Source organism: Panthera tigris, chromosome A2, assembly GCF_018350195.1.
Source record: "Panthera tigris isolate Pti1 chromosome A2, P.tigris_Pti1_mat1.1, whole genome shotgun sequence".
Taxonomy (NCBI): Eukaryota; Metazoa; Chordata; class Mammalia; order Carnivora; family Felidae; genus Panthera; species Panthera tigris.
In genome coordinates, this window is record NC_056661.1 from 100,888,429 (window position 1) to 100,907,512 (window position 19,084).

A 19,084-nucleotide genomic window follows, 5' to 3' on the forward strand; every position below is an offset into this window, starting at 1 on the left:
CAGGGGCTCCTGCTTATTCTACACCAACCATAAAATGAGTCATGAGAGTGTTAAAAAAAAATGTCACTTCTCTGCCACAATTTCCTCTCTACCAGAGCTTCTCAAACTTAAATGTGCTGAATCAAAATCAACTGGGAAGATCTTGTTAAAATGCAGATTTGGGTTCAGCAGTTGTGAGATGGGGCCTAAATTCTGCATTTCTAACAAGCTTCTAGGGGATACTGCTGATGTTGCTGGTCCAGGGTCTGAGCAGAATGGGTCCGGGAATCATGACCACCACCTCTCCAAAGTTAATTGGCCTACAGAGAGCAGACAGGGAACACTTCCACCTGGTCTCATTAGGTTCCTGCTTTAATCAGAGGCTAGAGGGGATCAGCCTGACTGCTATGGGCAATGCTGAAGGTCAAACATAAGCCTAGGCAGCACTCAGAGTGATTGCCAAATGAAACGCTCCCTACAGACCAGAAGAAATATGAAAAAAAAGAAAAACTTAAAAATTAATAGGAAGGGAAAAAAATCATACATGTTATCTTAATCAGAGAGTTAAATACAGACTAATAACTGAGAACAGAGTAGCTCCTCAGTCTCAGGGGAGAGACTTCTAAAGAACAGGAGAGTCCCCTCCATGGCTGGGTAGACGCCAGATTCTCTGCTGACCCCCCAGTGGAACCCCAGTGAAGGCCACACACCTTTGCTGGGAAGAAAAGCAGAGGGCCTTTCCCGTTGCTTGCATCATCTTTCCTGCTCTGGTTTTGTCTTGGAAGCCTTGGGATCGGAGAAATTTTCCCAGTTCGTTTTCTTCTTGAGACAAGACTGATGAAGAAAAGACCAAAAGGAGTCATGAACAATGAGCATTTTTATTACAGAGAGGAGAGACCCACCACAAGTTCCTCTCTCTTTTAGAGGGAAAGACGGGATGAAATTAAATCCACGTGGCAAGCTACAAGGTAAGCCCTCCCCCCACCACCATTTAACTTTCATGCTGTCCCTCCATTTGCAAAAGGAGAGATCAAATTCACTTGAGTACATCTGTCAGTGGGTTTGGTGCCCTGTAATCAGAACCAGAAAATGACCTCTGCACTGAAAAGCGAGCCGATAATGTGCCGCTTCGAGCTGAAATAAAGAAAGTTGGGTTTGTCAAGTATGACTGTGGGAATCTTTTGTGGCTGCCTATAATATAGGGCCGGTTTCCTCTGCTTATTCTCTCTCACTGGCTTTTTGATCTCTGCTTTCTGAGGTACATTCTACTTGATTGCAAAGCAATTCCATACCTTATTCATGACATGAGTTTTTGGTTGGAAGTGGGAGTGGGGATCAAGGGTGGGCAGGTAATCGGGTTGAAGTCTCAGTGGGGTTTTTAAATGCAGAGCTGGAACCATGAATTGGTCATGTCTAATCTTGGCCTCATTTTTAAAGACAACCTCAGATGACACTGCTGGTGAGACAGTTATTGGTACAGCTTTCTGCAGATTCATTTGACAGTAAACATAACATGTCACAGAATTCTATGTATCTTTTGACATTGCACTTCTACTGTTAGCACTTTCCAAGGATTTAGTGAAATGGGCACAAAACTGCAGACAGAAAAGTAACCAAAACATCAATATTTATAGCAGCAAAACACTTTCTTTCTCTACCCTGGGGACTGATTTATAAACTAGTGTGTATCCAAACAATGGAATAGTGGGCTGTTACACAGCCACTGGTCCCAAATCCACATTTACCAACAGCTGAGCAAAGAATGACACTGAGCTTCCTAAATGTTTTCTTTTCAAAATATAGCCCTTCTATGGACTGACTTTGACCACTACTCTGATTTCACATTTACTTATTTATGCATTTACACATCATGTGTCTCTAAAAATGTTTTTTGAATGCTACTAGGATTCTTGTCTATTTTCATAAACAATCCAGAATTCCTTCAGAATGCACCCCATTCCTGACACAACCACTCCAATGAGAGCATTAGCCAGGAAACACAAATCCAAAGGTGAAGGTTACACTTGTTACTGCTTCCTTATTAATCTGTGACTGTAGTTCACATGAAACTTTCCAGAGGAAGACGTTTCTGGAATCCATTCTTCCTGAGAAATAAATGACTATCCTCCTTCCTCTCTGCCCCTCAAGAATCACATTGAGTCAAAGTCTGCTCAAAGACTACTTCCCTATGAAGTAGTTGATCCCTGTTTCTCTGTGACAGCAGCGCCCTCTTGGCTTCTGGTATTAGGTTGTTGGGGTCGGGAGTGTGTCTTCTATATCTCGACACTCTAACCTTCTCAGGACAGGGACCTCATCCAACTATGGACTCCCCAGGGTGAGCATAACATCTTATACAGGGTACTATTAAGTGCTCGTAAAATTAAATTAACTATAATTTTTGCCTTATTATCCTCACATACTTTATTTCACTTTATTTTTCCTCACCACTTCCTATCCCACTTTATTTCATTTTAAATGCTTAGCCATGATTCTATGTAGCTTAAAAAAAACCTATAATTATAAGAAGTTTTGTTGTTTTATATTACCTTCTATTCCTTCTCTCTACTTACTGATACGGGACTCGATTCCACAACGAATATGTCCCTACGGAGAGCAACTTCACATTTTTGTTCATAATAGCACGAGGCTACTGTCACCTTTTTTTTTTTTTTTTTTTTTTTTTTTTTTTTTTTTTTTTACCTTGAAGTCTCAAGTCACATATAAATGAACATATTTAGCTTAAGGCTAGGAAGAAACCATTCATGGCACCTACACAATTACACAGTTGGTGAAATGTACTCTTTCCTGAATAAACCTCAGCAGGTTGAAGCATTTGAAAAATTACTTTTTGTTATTTTATGCACTTGAGGACTAAATCTAGGGTGGGAAATGGTTTCAAGAGCTGGACTCTAATTAATTGGCAGTGTTGTTCAGAGGGAGGCAGAAAACGTTTGAGCCTCATCAGACTCCAGCTTGGATTACTTAGTGATGACTATTATTTTCCAAGAAGGGATGCCCATTTCTTAATTTTAATTTTAAAATTCAAATACTGAAATTAATTTAGGGAGCTTTAAAATTCAGGTGCAACACAGGTATCAGATAACTCGCCAGTTTCCACTTACAAGGTTTAACTTAACCAGGACTTAAGAATTCAGACACACACAAAAAAACCCTATTAATATTTAATTGCTGATTAGATTTTCAGATGTTTCCTAAAAAGGGAACTAAAACCAATTAGATTGGCAGCATTAATTCACTCAGCACAGATTTATGGATGATCTAATACATACTAGGCACTGTTCTTGCCACTGGGAATAGAGAGACAGACAAGACACACAAGGTCTCTGCTCTTATGGAGCTTTTGTTCATGTGGCAGGAGACAGAAAATAAAAAAAAACGTACTCACAAATACAAAACCCAAAAAGAAAAATACCAGATAGAGCAGTAAGAAGAGGGGAGTAAGAGAAGCTGCTTTGGGCTGAGTGATCAGGAAAAGCCTCTCTGAGCAGGTGACCACTAAGCTGGGCTCTGAATGGCAAGAAGGGGGCCACTCTTTTTTTTTTTTTTAAATCCAAGTTAGTTAACATATAGTGTAATTATGGTTTCAGGAGTAGAATTTAATGATTCATCACCTACATATTATACCCAGTGCTCATCCCAACAAGTGCCCTCCTTAGTACCCATTACCCATTTAGCCCATCCCCCCACCCAACACCCAAGAAGGAGCCACTCTTAAGATAATTAGGGCAGGAACATTCCAGACATAGGAAATAGTGAGAGTAAAAGGCCTCAGGTAGCATGGTGGCTAAAGAGGTGAGCTGGGCCAGATCATGTAGGAATTCATAGACTATGGTATGGAAGTCTGGATCTTGATTCAATGTACATTTTTAAAGCTTTTTATCTTGCAATAATTTTAGGCTTAGACTGTAAATAGAACAGAGTTCCTGTATACCCTTTTCAGCTTCTCCTAACATTAGTATCTTACATAATCATGGTATAATTTTCAAAACTAGGAAATTAACATTGGTAGAGTACTATCAACTAAACCACAACTTTATTTGAATTTTACTAGTTTTCCCATGAATGTCCTTTTTCTTCTAGGATCTAATCCAGGATCCGACCTTGAACTGAGTTATCGAGATTCCTTAGTCTCCTTCAATCTGTGACAGTTCCTCAGCCTTTCTTGTCTTTCATGACCTTCATGCCCTTTAAGAGTACTGGTTAGATATTTTGTAGAATGTCTCTCAACGTGGATTTGTCTTATTTCTCACAATTAGACTGGGGTTACAGATTTTGGGGAAGGAAACCACACAGGTGGAGTGGCCTTCTTAGTGCATGATACCAGGGCTACATGATACTAACAACACATTGTCACTACTGGTATCAATCTGGATTACTTGATTCAGGTGGTGTCTACTGGGTTTCTCCACTGTAAAATTATGATTTCTTTCTTTTGTAATTATTAAAAATCTTGGAAGGAAATACATGACACTGTGAAAATATCCAGTTTCTCCTCAAACTTTCGCCCATTAATTGTGCCACCTTTCAGTGAACCTTGCCTGCCACAATTCTTACTGTGGTATTTGCCTAATGATGATTTTGTGGTTCCCTCATTCCTTCTGTATTTATTAACTGAAATTATTTTATAAGGAAGAGCTGTTTCTTCTTCCCTGTTTGTCTATTTCCACACTGACTTAATGGATATTTACTTTACTTTACTTTATTGGTTATAATCCAGAACTACTGTTATTTATTTTGTTACTCAAATTGTCCCAGCTTAGACCATTGGGAGCTCTTTGACTGTGGTATAGACAATGGGCTGGAGAGGGCAAGGAGATCATTTAGGAAGCTGAAGCAAATCAAGTAGGACAGTGATAGATGGTGGTGGCATGAACTAAGATAGCGAGAGGATGGAGAGAGGAAGGAGACTGAATGCTATTCAGGCAACAAAATGAACCAGCATTTAAGACTAACTGGATGTGGGATAGAGAAATGGTGGGGGATGTATGTCCTGTGTCTTGATTTACTCAGAACTCAAGACTATGAAGCTATAGCCCAGAAGTCTTAACTTAGTAAACAGTAACATAGAAAATTTATCAAATTCTGCCTCTAAGTCCTAGGATTTTGTACTTTCCCCCAAAGAGTCTTAATTAAAGACTAATGAAGGAAAATCATCAATTGTTACTTTGTGATTATTGGAAAGAGGTCTAGCAGCAGTCAGAAATAGAAAAGCTTCCCATGTTCTAGTCTCAGAAATATAGAAATTATACTATTAAATCATCTACGAATGGACATTTTAAAACATATTAACACATAACTTGATATTTAGCATTTCAGAGATAACTCTGTGAGTAATAACTTTAAGGCAGAATCCTATTTCCCAATAATCCAATATCCAACATAAAAAATGCTAATGAAGAAGCACTATTGTCAAAATATAGTCAAGGAATTACCTATATGTGCTTTCTCTCTCCATTTTAAGAGGAACAAACCTGGATATGAGAGAGCCAGGGCAATCAAATATAAACAACACCAATTTTTTTTAAAACCCAAACATAAAACTGAGAAAACGTTTTTATAATTAGGAAAATAAATGATATGTACTTACCCATGGGAGACCCAATATAAAGTTCTTGTTCTAGTTATTTACATTGAATGATACACAACCTATGTAAAGAATTTCTGATAAAATTATTAGAGACCCTCCTTCCCACCAATTAAAGACCAAAGACAGCACTCCTCAACAGTAATTTCCTTGTCTTACTTCCTAAACATATGAAATGATGTATTAAGGCAAAATATCCTATTTCTCACTGTTTATCTGATCAATATGTATACTTAGGGCATACTTACAACATATTCTCTTTTGATAGAGTACAATTGCTTTAGACAAGTCCAAACAGGTTCTCTGAATCGAGTGAAACAGCTATAATAAAAACAGAAACAAAATGTTAAAAAAACAAACAGACAGCAGTGAAATAAAAATTATTATACTGAACATAACTATAGTGTTTGATTTGCTCACTAAACATAAGATCGCAAGCCTAAGTATGCTTGGTGTTATGTGGTATACTATGCAGGAACTTAAAGACCAGAGTCTTTAAAAATATGCTCACATTATTCTATATTTATTGGAATCCATCAACTTCGTGATCTTAATTAAGATCTCCAGAATAATAATTTCCTCCAGACTACTGAAATAATAGCTGAAAAACAGAAATCCTAAACGAAGGCACCAATTAGAGGACTCGGTAAACCAGAGACCCGATATTCATTCATAAGTTAATTTATTTCTTCTCCCACTTGATGTCTTTTTTTCAAATGTGGATCCCTCAATTAAGCATCATATTTAAAACACAACATTAGCTTATTTTGTGATCCTAATGCATTTTATGGCATGCTTAAACAACTCTATAAAAAGCCAACAAAAATCAACCAGCTGAATATTTAATTTAGAAGACATCTGGTAAAACGGAGTTTAGCTAGTAGCCCTGATCATTCATTTTCCCAATGATTTCATAAGATATACAGATAATTTGAAATCTAATGTAATGCCAAGGCCATATCAGAGGAAATTAATGGAAAAGCAGGTGGGTGATATTGAGAAGAATCTAACTAGATTTTAACTAACAGGGGTCCTGGTCTTTGCTTCAGAAACCCAAACAAGCTCAAGAGAAAATCAAACAGATACTTCAAACTGTCTCTACCCTCTGTCTACCAACTCAGAGACCAGGGCTGGTATCAGTTGGAAAACCTAGCAAATATTCTGTCTCTGAAGAGCCACCTAAATGAGCCAGAGCAAAACTTTTCCCCCTCTCTTTGATCTTATTGGCCATGGTGATGTAATAGTTATGTGTTGGTATTATGAAGTACTTCACTGTTTGAGTTAAAACAGAGGATGTGTGTCATAATAAACATGACCAATTATCTAATAAAAAGAGATGCATGCATATATACTTAAAAGATTAAAAACCATTCCTGAAATGCTTAATATGATAAAACCTGGTCATGAAGAATATAAATTTTGCTATATCTTATTTCATTACACTGTATCCTCTATTTAGAAAAGAGCGAGAGGGAAAAGAAAATCCTTTACCATAAAAGAAAACAGAGAATCAGCAGTCTGAATCTCTTCTTTAACAAATGCTTGATATCAGGATTCTGGGTCACAAACCACCAACACATAAGTAATTCCTGAATATAGGAGCAAGAAGTTCAAAATGTTCTGATGTCACTGTTCATTTTTTTAAAAAACTGAGGTGTAAATTAAATGCAACTGGGGCACCTGGATGGCTCAGTCAGTTGAGTGTTTGACTCGATTTTGGCTCAGGTCACAGATCTCACGGTTCATGAGATGGGGCCCCACGTCAGGCTCTGTGATGACAGCACGGAGCCTGCTTGGAGTTCTCTTTCTCCCTGTCTCTCTGCCCCTTCCCCACTCATGCCCTCGCTTGCTCACTTCTTCCAAAATAAATAAACTTAAAAAAAATAAGTCCAATAAAATGCGCACCTCTAGAATGTCCAGTTCTGCAGGCCTACAACTGCCTACACTCTTCTCACCACATCCAAACTAAGAAACCAAAGACCATCTACTATGTTGTGGCACTCACTAAAAGACCTGCCATCACAGGTTACTTTTGTCCATTCTTAAGAGCTGTTTTTGAGAAAATATTTTATTAACAACTAATTCTTGACACATATTTAAACTTAGTGCAACATTTCTATCTATATTAACTTCCCAACAGATTATAGTAGAATCTGACCATTATTATAACTTGGCAATAAACTTTTCTTATGCTGGCAGAATAAAAGTTCTTGTTTCATAAACTAGCATTCTGTGGATAACTTAGGGTAAGAACACATCAAAATGGTTTCCACATCATTTACATATGTTTTATTGATGGAATCCATGCTCTCTACAAACATCAATACTAGTTTGAACATTTTTGCAACAAACACCTCTATTGTGTAACATTATTAGTCTCAGCTAAGTACTGTGGATGTTATGTGCCTCGGACAGCAGCTATTTTGATTAAAGTACAGTTGGTTCAGCAAAAATGCTGCCAGGGGCGAATAAGCATAAAAATAAAATTACCATATTGCGTTTAATGAACTAATAATTACATATTGAATTCCTTTTTGAATAATACTTGTACTTACTGGGTTGTTAAAAAGAAAAAAAAATAAAGGTACAAGACGTGAAAAGCATATGCAATTTATAATCATTTCAATTATATGCAGAATACTAAAATCAGAACAGATGCCTCCTGGTTCCACTTTTCTCCACTGTTAGCAATCTCCATTAGAACATTCCCATCAAACCTAGCTTCAATTTGAACAATTCCACAGACAGGGGAAAGGGCTGGAAACTGATATTTATTGTATTAACACGCACACTGATTCAGTTAGTATTTACTGAATGTGTATAGTGTGTCTGGCTGAGGATACTATGGTGAATAAGGCTGACATGGAATTTGATCTGTTAGTGGAAGTAAGGCAGACAAATGCATAAACATTTGGGATATTTTCATGAAAGATACATACTATGAACAGGGGCCCTGGGTCTGGTTCTCCCCTCAGAGGCACAGAATGAATTATCCTTCTCCCACATGACAGACCTTTCTATACAATCAAGAACTAATATAGGTCCCCTTAAGCCTCTCTGTTCCAGTATAACCTTTTGAAATCCTGGGCTTTTTACTCTAGTCCTGTTAAATGTGCAGTTCATTAATTTTAGCTTATATGCTTGTTTGTTTGTTTGTTTGTTTGTTGAGAGAGGGGGTGGGGGAGAGGGGCAAAGGGAAAGGAGAGAGGGAGAAAGAGGATCTCAAGCAGAGCTCAAGCTCCCACTGTGTGTGGAGCCCAAAGCAGGGGTCGATCTCATGACCCTGGGATCATGACCCAAGCAGAAATCAAGAGTTGGATGTTCAACGAATTGAGACTCCAGGCACTCCCTAGCTTTGATGTTAAATTTAGAGATCATTTTGAATTCTTATCAGGTCATGTAATGTTCCTCACAGAAGTGATAAGTATGCTTTTTAAATTTTAATCTAAACTATTGGCAGAATGTCTAGCAAGACAGGGAGTTAGTGGGCCTTCTACTAGTTATATTAGTATTTGGGAATCAACCAGATAGGAATTCAACTTACTGTATTTTTAACTAATCTAACTAAATATCTGCTTAGTTAATTCATTCAAGAATTTTATTAGACTCTACTAGGATCTTGTGCTATCATCTTTTCCCTTTTTTAGAATGTAAGTATTTGCCTGACCCTAGTGTAATACCATGTGCAGTGGGTTTCTGATTCCATTAACTTTTTTCAACAAGCATTTATTGAGAATTTACCACTTGCCATGCAATCCAGCCACAAACTTGAAAAACAAATTAACTGAAGCATACTAGTGGTCACACAAGAATTTGTAGGTTTTTAAAAAATATGCTGGGATTAGGGCACCTGGGTGGCTCAGTTGAGTGAACACCCGATTCTTGATTTTAGCTCAGGTCACGATTCCAGGGTCGTGGGATCGAGTCCTACATTGGGCTCCGTGCTGAGTGTGGAGCCTACAGCCTACTTAAGATTCTTTCTCTTTCTCTCAAATAAAAAACTATATATATATTCTGGAATTGAATTTACCTCATCCTAGATTTTCCTCAAGAACTAGTTTGCAATATGTTTTCAGATACAAAGCTCACCTAGGCTTGCCCAGGCGACCAGCTCACCTCTAGCTTGGCATCCAGGTCTGCATCAGAGGCAACAACATGCTCATCTTCTTTCTTCCCTGTGGCTTTAATAAAGGCTTGCTTCGTTTCCCAATACTTCTGTTGCATCTTATTTACTACAGACTTATCTTGAGTATATCGATCCTGTAAGTCCCAGGGATAACTGCTAAAAAAACATTTAAAGAGGTATCTTATTCACGACTTTCATAAATATTAAGCTATTTTAGTGTGAACAAATCTATCTAACCATTATATAATAACATTAACAAACATATAGATACTTTCTTATGTGGTTATTACACCAAAAAAGTCAACCAACTCTTACTGTGAAACCTTAAAAGTTAGTGAGGAAATCAAGTGGCTTTTGCAGGAAATTGAGAAGCTAAACCTTGAAGAGTTTAGCTACCAGCAGGTTGGACATACTCCTTTTCCAAGTGGAGAAAGTGAGGCCAAACTAGGCAGGGTGCCTGGTTCAAGCAGCCCAGGGAGTTATAGAGATAAGGCCAGACACCAATGTTCTCTCCACTCTAGCATTAGAGCTGACAGTGAAGTGATGGCAGAAAAGTAGAGATAAGGGGTTGAAAAATAGCACATTTAAAATGTGTCCTAGAGGTACCTAAAACAGTCAAACTCATAGAATCAGAAAGGAAAACAGTGGTTACCAAGAGGCTGGATGGGGTGAGAGGGAAATAGGAAACAATTACTGAAGGGGTGCAAGGTTTCAATTATGCAAGATGAGTAAATTCTAGATGTCTTGCTCTACAATACTGTACCTATACTTAACTGTATTGTACACTTAAAAAGTTGTTGAAAGGGCACATCTCATGTTAAGTAGTCTTAACCACAGTGAAATGAAATTAAAAAAATAAAAAACAATTAAAAAAATCTTTACCGATTTCTGATACTAAAAATTTAAATTTTTTTAAATGTTTACTTATCTTTGAGAAAGACAGAGAGAGAAAGAGAGAGAGAAAGAGAGCAGAGAAGGGGCAGAGAGAGTGAAAGAGACACAGAATCTGAATCAGGCTCTGAGCTGTGAGCACAAAGCCCAACGTGGGGCTCAAACTCATGAGCCGTGAGATCATGACCTGAGCCGAAGTGGGATGCTTAACTGACTGAGCCTACCAGGTGCCCCTGATATTAAAACTTTAAATTCTTAAACATAAATGTTTAAAATACAGATAGGAAAAAAAAAACATTCTTTCAGGAAGGACACAGTATATGTAAAAAAGAAATTAGAAAAAGAATTGAGATGAAATCAAATTCTGTAAAAGACCAGAGCACCTCAAATATTGACAGAAATGTTGCCATAGTGTTCTATATCTCCCCATGTTGTCTACACCCTCCTCCTGTCTAGAGTTCCTAGTGCACAGGTCCACACAGGATCCCTTGTTTCTCCTCTCTGCAGACATGTACCTTTTTCCACTGCATGCTATCACTACTCCAAAGGTGCCAGACCTGAGTCCTAAAGCATAAGTTGCTTTACATTACCACATAAAAATACCTATACCTTGAAACTTGGTGATTTCTACTCTCCTTCCAGATGGCATTTACAATTTTCCACACACAAATTTATTCTTAAAAAGTCAAAAGGGGTTTCAGATAACTTCTTTACAAAGGTTATCATTAGAGGAGTAGGATTTGGGGGACCTTCATGGTTTCTGCCTTATTTAAAAGTTTCTTTTTATATGTATAGACTTGTTGAACCACTATGCTCTACACCTGAAACTAATTAACACTGTGTATCAACTATACTTGAATTAAAAATTGTTTTACTATGAGCTCACATCAGAGAAAACAAGTGGAAAAGTATATAACTTTTATGTAAAAGAGAAAATCTATCTCTATAAATATGTGCTTTAAAAGATTGGAAGGGGGTACCGGGTGGCTCAGTCAGTTAAGCATCTGACTTTCGTTCAGGTAATGATCTCACAGTCTGTGACTTCGAGCCCCGCGTCAGGCTCTGTGCTGACAGCTCACAGCCTGGAGCCTGCTTCAGATTCGGTGTCTACCTCTCTCTCTGCCCCTCCCTGGCTCGCACTCTGTCTCTTTCTCGCTCTCAAAACATTAAAAAAAAAAAAACATTAAAAGACTGGAAGAATATACCCTCCAAAACTATTTGGGGAAACAGAATTTTTAGGAGTGGGGAATAGGGTGGACTTCTTTGTATTGTACCTTTTACTTACTTACTTACTTACTTATGTACTTATTTATTTATTGTGAAAGGTCATGGATTAAAAAAATTTCCATTTTGAAAAAAAGACAAAGACAAAGGGACTTCAGAGAGCTAATGAACACCCCTCACCTCTGTCATTTAACAAATGAGGTATCTTAGGTTTCAAAAGCTTACGAATTCTGCCCAAAGTCACACAGGATTAAAATCCAGGCCAGGGCTCATTTCAATGTTTTCTGCAGCCACTGCATTTCAGCAGCAAGCAATGAAGTGGCAGAGTTAGAGGGAAAAAGACTTTGGGGAAGTGCCCACTTCTTAGGGCTCTCCTGTCTCTCTCAGGTGCATGACTACCTACTTCCCTAGTCTGCTGCCAGGATATGACAGCCAGTATGAGGGTCACAGGATGGAGCCACCCCTTTGTCTTAACGAAGCAAGATGGAACAATTAAGAAAACAGTCTGACAACTCTTGATTACAAAGCTGGCAAATGGTGATACTCAGGGAAACTAAATCCCTTAGCCATTTATGAATTATCCTTTAAAACTTGTTACATTTTAAGACATGCAAAAATTCTTTTAAGGTTTGACATTTGATACTACAGAGGCCTTGGGCCTGATTACTTCTTTACTGAGACAGGAAGGATTAAAAAGTATATTCCTAAAAAATAATAATAAAATTTAAAAATTAAAAGTATATTTATAATTAATTGTACATTTGAAACATGAAAATACACATCACAATTTTTCATGCTACAAATTCAAGAGATGAAACATGACAAAGATCTACCTGCCTGGTCAGTCATGAGTTCAAAATGGTTCAGAAACACTGCTTGTAGCAGATCTGGAATTTCTAAGACGTTTAATATGCTGCTGAGATGTGTTATAGGCATGTAAATGACAGTGCTAACATTGCCATGATTACCACATTTGACTCAGCATCATCATTTTCTAACCATATTTACCTCCTAAGTGTTCATGAAGGTTGAAGTCATGACTATAAATTAATGAGTCTGGGGGTTCGTGTTCACTCATTATTTTATAGCTGCCCTATATCAAGTTTCCTGATAACGCTAATAACCTATAAATAAAATAGTGCTAAAAAAAGTATCAACTTATTACATTTGAAAAACTGGTAGTAAGAAAAGCCATTAGATTCTCAAAAGAAAAGTTATATGTAAATTAATTTCTTAAGAGAATATACATTACATAAGAACTTATAATATTTTTAGTTATTTGGTTTCCATATTTATTTAGAAAAGATATTGAAACTTGACTAAACTCCATATTGGATAGCGGCTAACATTATTTACTGCTAATGTGATTCTTGATTTTTCTTTTTCTTTTTCTTTCTTTTTCTTTTTCTTTTTATACAGATTCCTTTCTATCTACCTATTTACTTATATTTTTTTAGTTTTTGTTCTTTGAGAGAGAGCAGGGGAGAAGGGCAGAGGGAGAGAGAGAGAATCTTAAGTAGGCTCCATGCTCAGTGTGGAGCCTGATTTAGGGCTTGATCCCACAACCGTGGAATCCTGACCTGAGCCCAAATCAAGAGTCAGATGCTCAACCAACTGAGCCACCCAGGCGCCCCTAAATCATGATTTTTCTATGCAACACAGATTTACTGAGCATATACAATGTGCTTTCTTCTTTCATTAGTCTCTCCCAATTCAGAAAAGACAACAAATTACTTACCATTTGTGTCCTGACATGTTTTCTTCTTCTTTTTTCTACTGTTGATGATTTGGGGAGAAGGGGCAGGGAAAAAGCATGAGAGGATAAGTTATATTATAACCTGAAATAAAACAAATGTTTAACAGTTAACACTATAATTATATGTTAATCTGACACACATAAAATCTTCCAATCCTAAACCATTTATAATTGTATTTTAGGGGCCAAACACTATTACTCAGTAACATTGTACACTGGTGTTGAGAATAGTTTACCGCTGGAAGAAATATCCCAGATGAAGTATAGGAAGCAAACAGGCAGATTGCATGAGAAAAGCAGGTTGCAAGCGACTATATAAAATATGAGACCACAAAATACAAAATAACTGAAGTATACAAATATTATATAGTAAAGGTACAAAAAATGGCTAATGATAAACACTAAATTCCAGATGGCATTTAGCACTGCAGAAGTGGGTGGGGGATATTATTCAAGAGGGGTACATAGGAACTTCAACTGTACTCATAGTGTTCTCTTTGTTAAGACTGATGGTGAGTAGATTGCATCTATGTGTCTCTTTACAGATTAGAAATATTTCATAAATGTGCTCACTTTGGCAGCATATACACCAAAATTGGGACAATAAAGAGAAGATTAGCACGAGAAACCCCAAACCAGGAAACCCCACCCACCCACCCATCTACCCAAGAGAATTGGAAGGCAGAAAATACAAAGGATCATGTGTTAACTGTAGAGTTTGGTGGGGAGAGTTGTGAGGGTCCAGACTCCCTGGTGCTTCTTAATCTGTTCTGGGTCACAGGAAAGAAGAAAAGTAGGTCCTTGGTGCTTAAGACTTGATCTTGTGGTTGGCCTTTGGCTATGCTGCTGCCTGACTCTGTCCCCTCCCAGGGACTGACCCTTAGCCTAAGTAGCCCTTGGTATGTGGGCTCTGGCATAGGGTCCTGAACTTGCCAGGGTTCCCCATCACAGGGAAGATGAAGGAAATTGGGGAATTAATCACAACCCCTCCAGTGTATGAGGGTATTGGCCTAGCCACAGGTAATTCTTTGCCTGATCTCTCTCCCATGCCCTGGGAAATAGCTCTCAATTTTTTATCTTTAATTTTCATTTGAAATAGAGTCCTTAGGTAGCCAGGAAAGAAAACAAAATATTTCATAATCAATGTTTCCAAAAAATGAGCCAACACATTGAAAACAAAACAACAACAACAACAACAACAACAACAACACACACACACACACACACACACACACACACAAACCCACAAAAGGCTAACATTAGATACCAAGAAAGGGTAGAAAGGAGGAAAATGTGACTATTTTAGTTCTTACTGTCCTAACATTGTATTTTCATCTCATTAGTAAATATGGAAGTAACTCTAGTTTTTGTCCCCCACTTTCTTTGCCCTACTCAGGAAAATGGCCATCCTCAGGGGCAGAGCAAACCAACCCAACCCAACCACATTTGCCTACCAGTTTCTGGAAAGACTGGAGAGATTGTTACCTAAAGGAATGGCCTCTGTCCAGACACAGAATGCTGGCTGCCAGAGTGAATGCTCAGCACAGGAGTGCTTCTGGCTACTCCACAAAATCAACCCACCTGTTCTCCCTCTGCATCAGAAAGGGTCCTGGCAATCAATGCCCCTCAATGATTAATTTTTTTTAATGTTTTAAGGAAACCAAAATGAAAGTGTTAAAATTCCAGGCCTCAGGTGTAGGGACAGGAGAGAGGAAGGAAGATATTTTGCTGGAGTGTCTGGATGCCTCTGAAATGACAGCATCCAATAATCAGCATGTCTTTTCCTCCTGGAGGGCATCCAAGTTTTTGGACAAGATGCTTTGGGAATGACATTCATGATGAGTAAGCTTTGCTCTCTACTCAGTAAATCATGGAAAGGCCACTCACTTCTAGTCTTAACACCCACACAGCTTCCCTGCAAGTATGCATTTACTTTATTTAGCTTCAAGCTTCCAACAAAATTTCTCATGAAAAGGTACTGTTCAAGGAAACAAAATTATAGTCTTTCCTTGAGTCCAATTTCACAATGAACTATTAGGACAGTTGATACTTTTTCATTTTTAATTAACACTTAATTATTTTTGTGGTAAAAAACAAAATTTATCCTCTTAACAATTTTTTAATGTGCATTACAGTATTGTTAACTATATGTATATTGTTATATAACAGATCTCCAGAACTTTTTCATCTTGCATGACTGAAACTCTATACCCATTGAACCATTCCTCATTTCCTCCACTGCCCCCCCAACACTGGCAACCACCATTCTTCCTGTTTCTATGAGTTTCACTATCTTAGACACATCATATAAGTGAAATCATGCAGTATGTCATTTTTGTGACTGGTTTATTTTACTTAGCATAAGGGTGTCAAGGTTCATCCATGTTGTAACCTATGACAGGTTTTCCTTCTTTTTAAAGGTGGAATAATATTCCATTGTATGTACAAAGCTTATTTCTTTACCCATCCATCCACTGATGGACATTTAGGTTGCTTTCAGATTTTGGCTATGAATAATACTGCAATGAACAAGGGTGTCCAAATATCCAGGTTTTTTATATATACATATCCAGAAATGGGACTGATAGATCGTATGGTAGTTCTTTTTTTTTTTTTTTTAATGTTTTATTTTTGACAGAAAGCTTTTGCACACATGCACAAGAGAGGGGGAGGGGCAGAGAGACAGGGGGACAGAGGATCTGAGCAGGCTCTGTGCCAACAGTAGACAGCCTGATGCAGGGCTCTGTGCTGAGAGCTGAGAGCCTGATGTGGGGCTCCAACTCACAAACCGCGTGATCATGACCTGAGGCGAAGTCAGACACTTAACTGACTGATCCACCCAGGCACCCCTCATATTGTAGTTCTATTTTTGATTTTTGAGGAACCTCCATACTTTTTTCCACAGTGACTGCACCATTGTAAAATCCTACCAACAGTACTCCAAGGTTTTCAGTTTCTCCATATCCTCCCCAACACCTGTTGTTTACCTTTTCTTTCTTTTTCTTCCTTCCTTCCTTCCTTCCTTCCTTCCTTCCTTCCTTCCTTCCTTCCTTTCTTTCCTTCCTTCCTTCTTTCTTTCTTTCTTTCTTGCTTTCTTTCTTGCTTTCTTTCTTTCTTGCTTTCTTTCTTTCTTTCTTTCTTGTGGTAGGAGTCACCCTAATGGATGTGAGGTGGTATCTCACTGTGATTTTGATTTACATTTCCCTGATCACTAGTGATGTTGAGCCTCTTTTCAATGCTTACTATCCATTTGCATATCTTCTTTAGACAAATGTCTATTCAAGTCCTTTGCCAGTTTTTCAATTGGACAATTATGTTATTGCATTGTAGGAGTCCTTTATATATTTTTTTTTAATTTTTTTTTTAACGTTTATTTATTTTTGAGACAGAGAGAGACAGAGCATGAACGGGGGAGGGTCAGAGAGAGAGGGAGACACAGAATCTGAAACAGGCTCCAGGCTCTGAGCTGTCAGCACAGAGCCCGACGCGGGGCTCGAACTCATGGACCGCGAGATCATGACCCGAGCCGAAGTCGGACGCTTAACCGACTGAGCCACCCAGGCGCCCCTATATATTCTTAATATTAACCCTTTACAGTTTGCAAATACTTTCTCCTATTCGGTAGGTTGCCTTTTCACTGTTGTTTCCTTTGCTAAAACGTTTTCATTTTCGATTATTAAAGTATTTAACAATTTAATTCCTTTGTCATGTAATAATAGATAATAAAAATCACTGAGCAAAAGGGATGCCTGGCTGGCTCAGTCGGTGGAGCACGCAACTTTTGATCTCCTGTTGTAACTTTGAACTCCATGTTAGGTGTGGAGATTACTTAAAAATAAAAACTTTAAAAAAAATCACTGAGCACACTGCCCCTTCTACTTGGACTTTTAAGCTATTTCTGGATTATGATGCCAGTGTTCCTCAAGGTACTGTTTATAGGCCACGTACACTGGAATCTTCTGGGGTGTTAACAGGCAGATTCCTAGGCCTCATTCCGTTACCTAATGATCCAAAATCTCTGGGCAGTCTGGGAATCTGCATTTGTAACAGGCTTTGCAAGTGATTATGAAGCACATTAAGTCTGAATACCACAGCTAAATGGCATACAGGAAAAGCCCTTTCTGGAAATGGATCTTAACCTGAATTATAATATAGTATTACAGCAAAGAAATCATGGGTGGGAAAATCAGATCAACTCTACAGGGCATATCTAAATGTCTCATGAGAAGGCAGCTGTAGTCAGGACTCCCATCTCCAGCCCCATACACCAGGGACAATTAACACACATTTTAAGATTTCCGCACAAAATTCACCTCATCTTGCCCTACCACTTTCTAAATTCACAGCGTCAAAATCACTACTTTAAAAAATCATTATAATTCTCATCCATTCCTTCATTTCAGTTCAACAGTTTGGTTTATCTAACATGCACCACACATCTAATTATATGCACCAGGCACTGTCCTAGCCTCAAGGAACCTACAGTCTAGATCAGCTCTGTCCAGTAGAAATACACTATAAGCTACATATGTAATTTTAAATGATTGAATAGCCATGTTAAAAAGTAAAAAGAAACAGGGGTGCCTGGATGGCTCAGTGGGTTAAGCGTCTGACTTCGGCTCAGGTCATGATCTCGCAGTTTGTGAGTTCAAGCCCCACGTTGGGCTCTGTGCTGACAGCTCAGAGCTTGGAGCCTGCTTCAGATTCTGTGTGTCTCTCTCTGCCCCTCCCCTGCTCATACTCTGTCTCTCAAATATAAATAAACATTAAAAATTTAAAAAAAGTAAAAAGAAACAGTAAAAAAGTTTTAAATAATATATTTTATTCAACTCAATATATCTAAAATATTATTTCAACATATAATCAATAAGTAATTTACTGATATATTTTGCATCTGTGTTTTTGTACCATCTGAAATCTGGTGTGTATTTTACACTTACAGTACATCTCAATTGAGACTTGCCATATTAAGTGCTCAATGGCCACATGTGGTTATTAGTACAGTACTGGACAATGTAGGTTGAGCCATTAAGATAGACTTATAAACATAATGTCCAGATCCAGGAGACTCTTGAAATTTGCAAAGGACATATAAAAAGATCTTTGTGAACCCCCAAATTTGTAAAATCTGCTGTTAAAAAATCGTTTTCCCTATTAAACACTATAAAGTCTAAAATTAGCTAATACTACAATTCATGATTCTGCAAAGGAGGCTGTATCTCCACTTCTGCCATGAGACACTTATGAAAGAAGTCCATAATGAATGGTATCATGTCTCCAGCATTTGAATGGCAGAGAGAATAGGGCACCTGGGTGGCTCAGTCAGTTGAGTGTCTGACTTCAGCTCAGGTCATGATCTCATGGTTCAGTTTATGAGTTTGAGCCCCACATTGGGTTCTGTGCTCAGAGCCTGGAGCCTGTTCTGGATTCTGTGTCTCCCTCTCTCTCTGTCCCTCCCCTGCTCGTGCTCTGTCTCTAAAAAATAAACATTTTTTAAAAATGT

The 19,084-nt window shown here is 38.0% G+C and overlaps 1 protein-coding gene across 25 annotated transcripts in view; it reads right to left on the reverse strand.

Annotated features, from left to right (window-relative positions):
* ICA1 (islet cell autoantigen 1) overlaps window positions 1–19,084 on the reverse strand; it is a 148,892-nt gene that overhangs the window by 113,918 nt on the left and 15,890 nt on the right. For 13 of the 25 annotated variants that reach the window (XR_006211305.1, XR_006211331.1, XM_042967042.1 and 10 more), the window contains exons 2-5: window positions 13,564–13,598; window positions 9,701–9,866; window positions 5,833–5,905; window positions 690–813 (exon numbers count right to left, since the gene is read on the reverse strand). Coding sequence is in view for 23 of the 25 variants with exons in the window: in XM_042967042.1 (XP_042822976.1) it covers window positions 690–813; window positions 5,833–5,905; window positions 9,701–9,866; window positions 13,564–13,580 (380 nt within the window). In the remaining 2 variants the exon portion in view is untranslated. Of the gene's footprint in view, window positions 1–689; window positions 814–5,832; window positions 5,906–9,700; window positions 9,867–13,563; window positions 13,664–19,084 lie in introns of those variants that run through there. The other 12 variants (XM_015535085.2, XM_007076666.3, XM_042967078.1 and 9 more) reach the window with 4 other exon arrangements.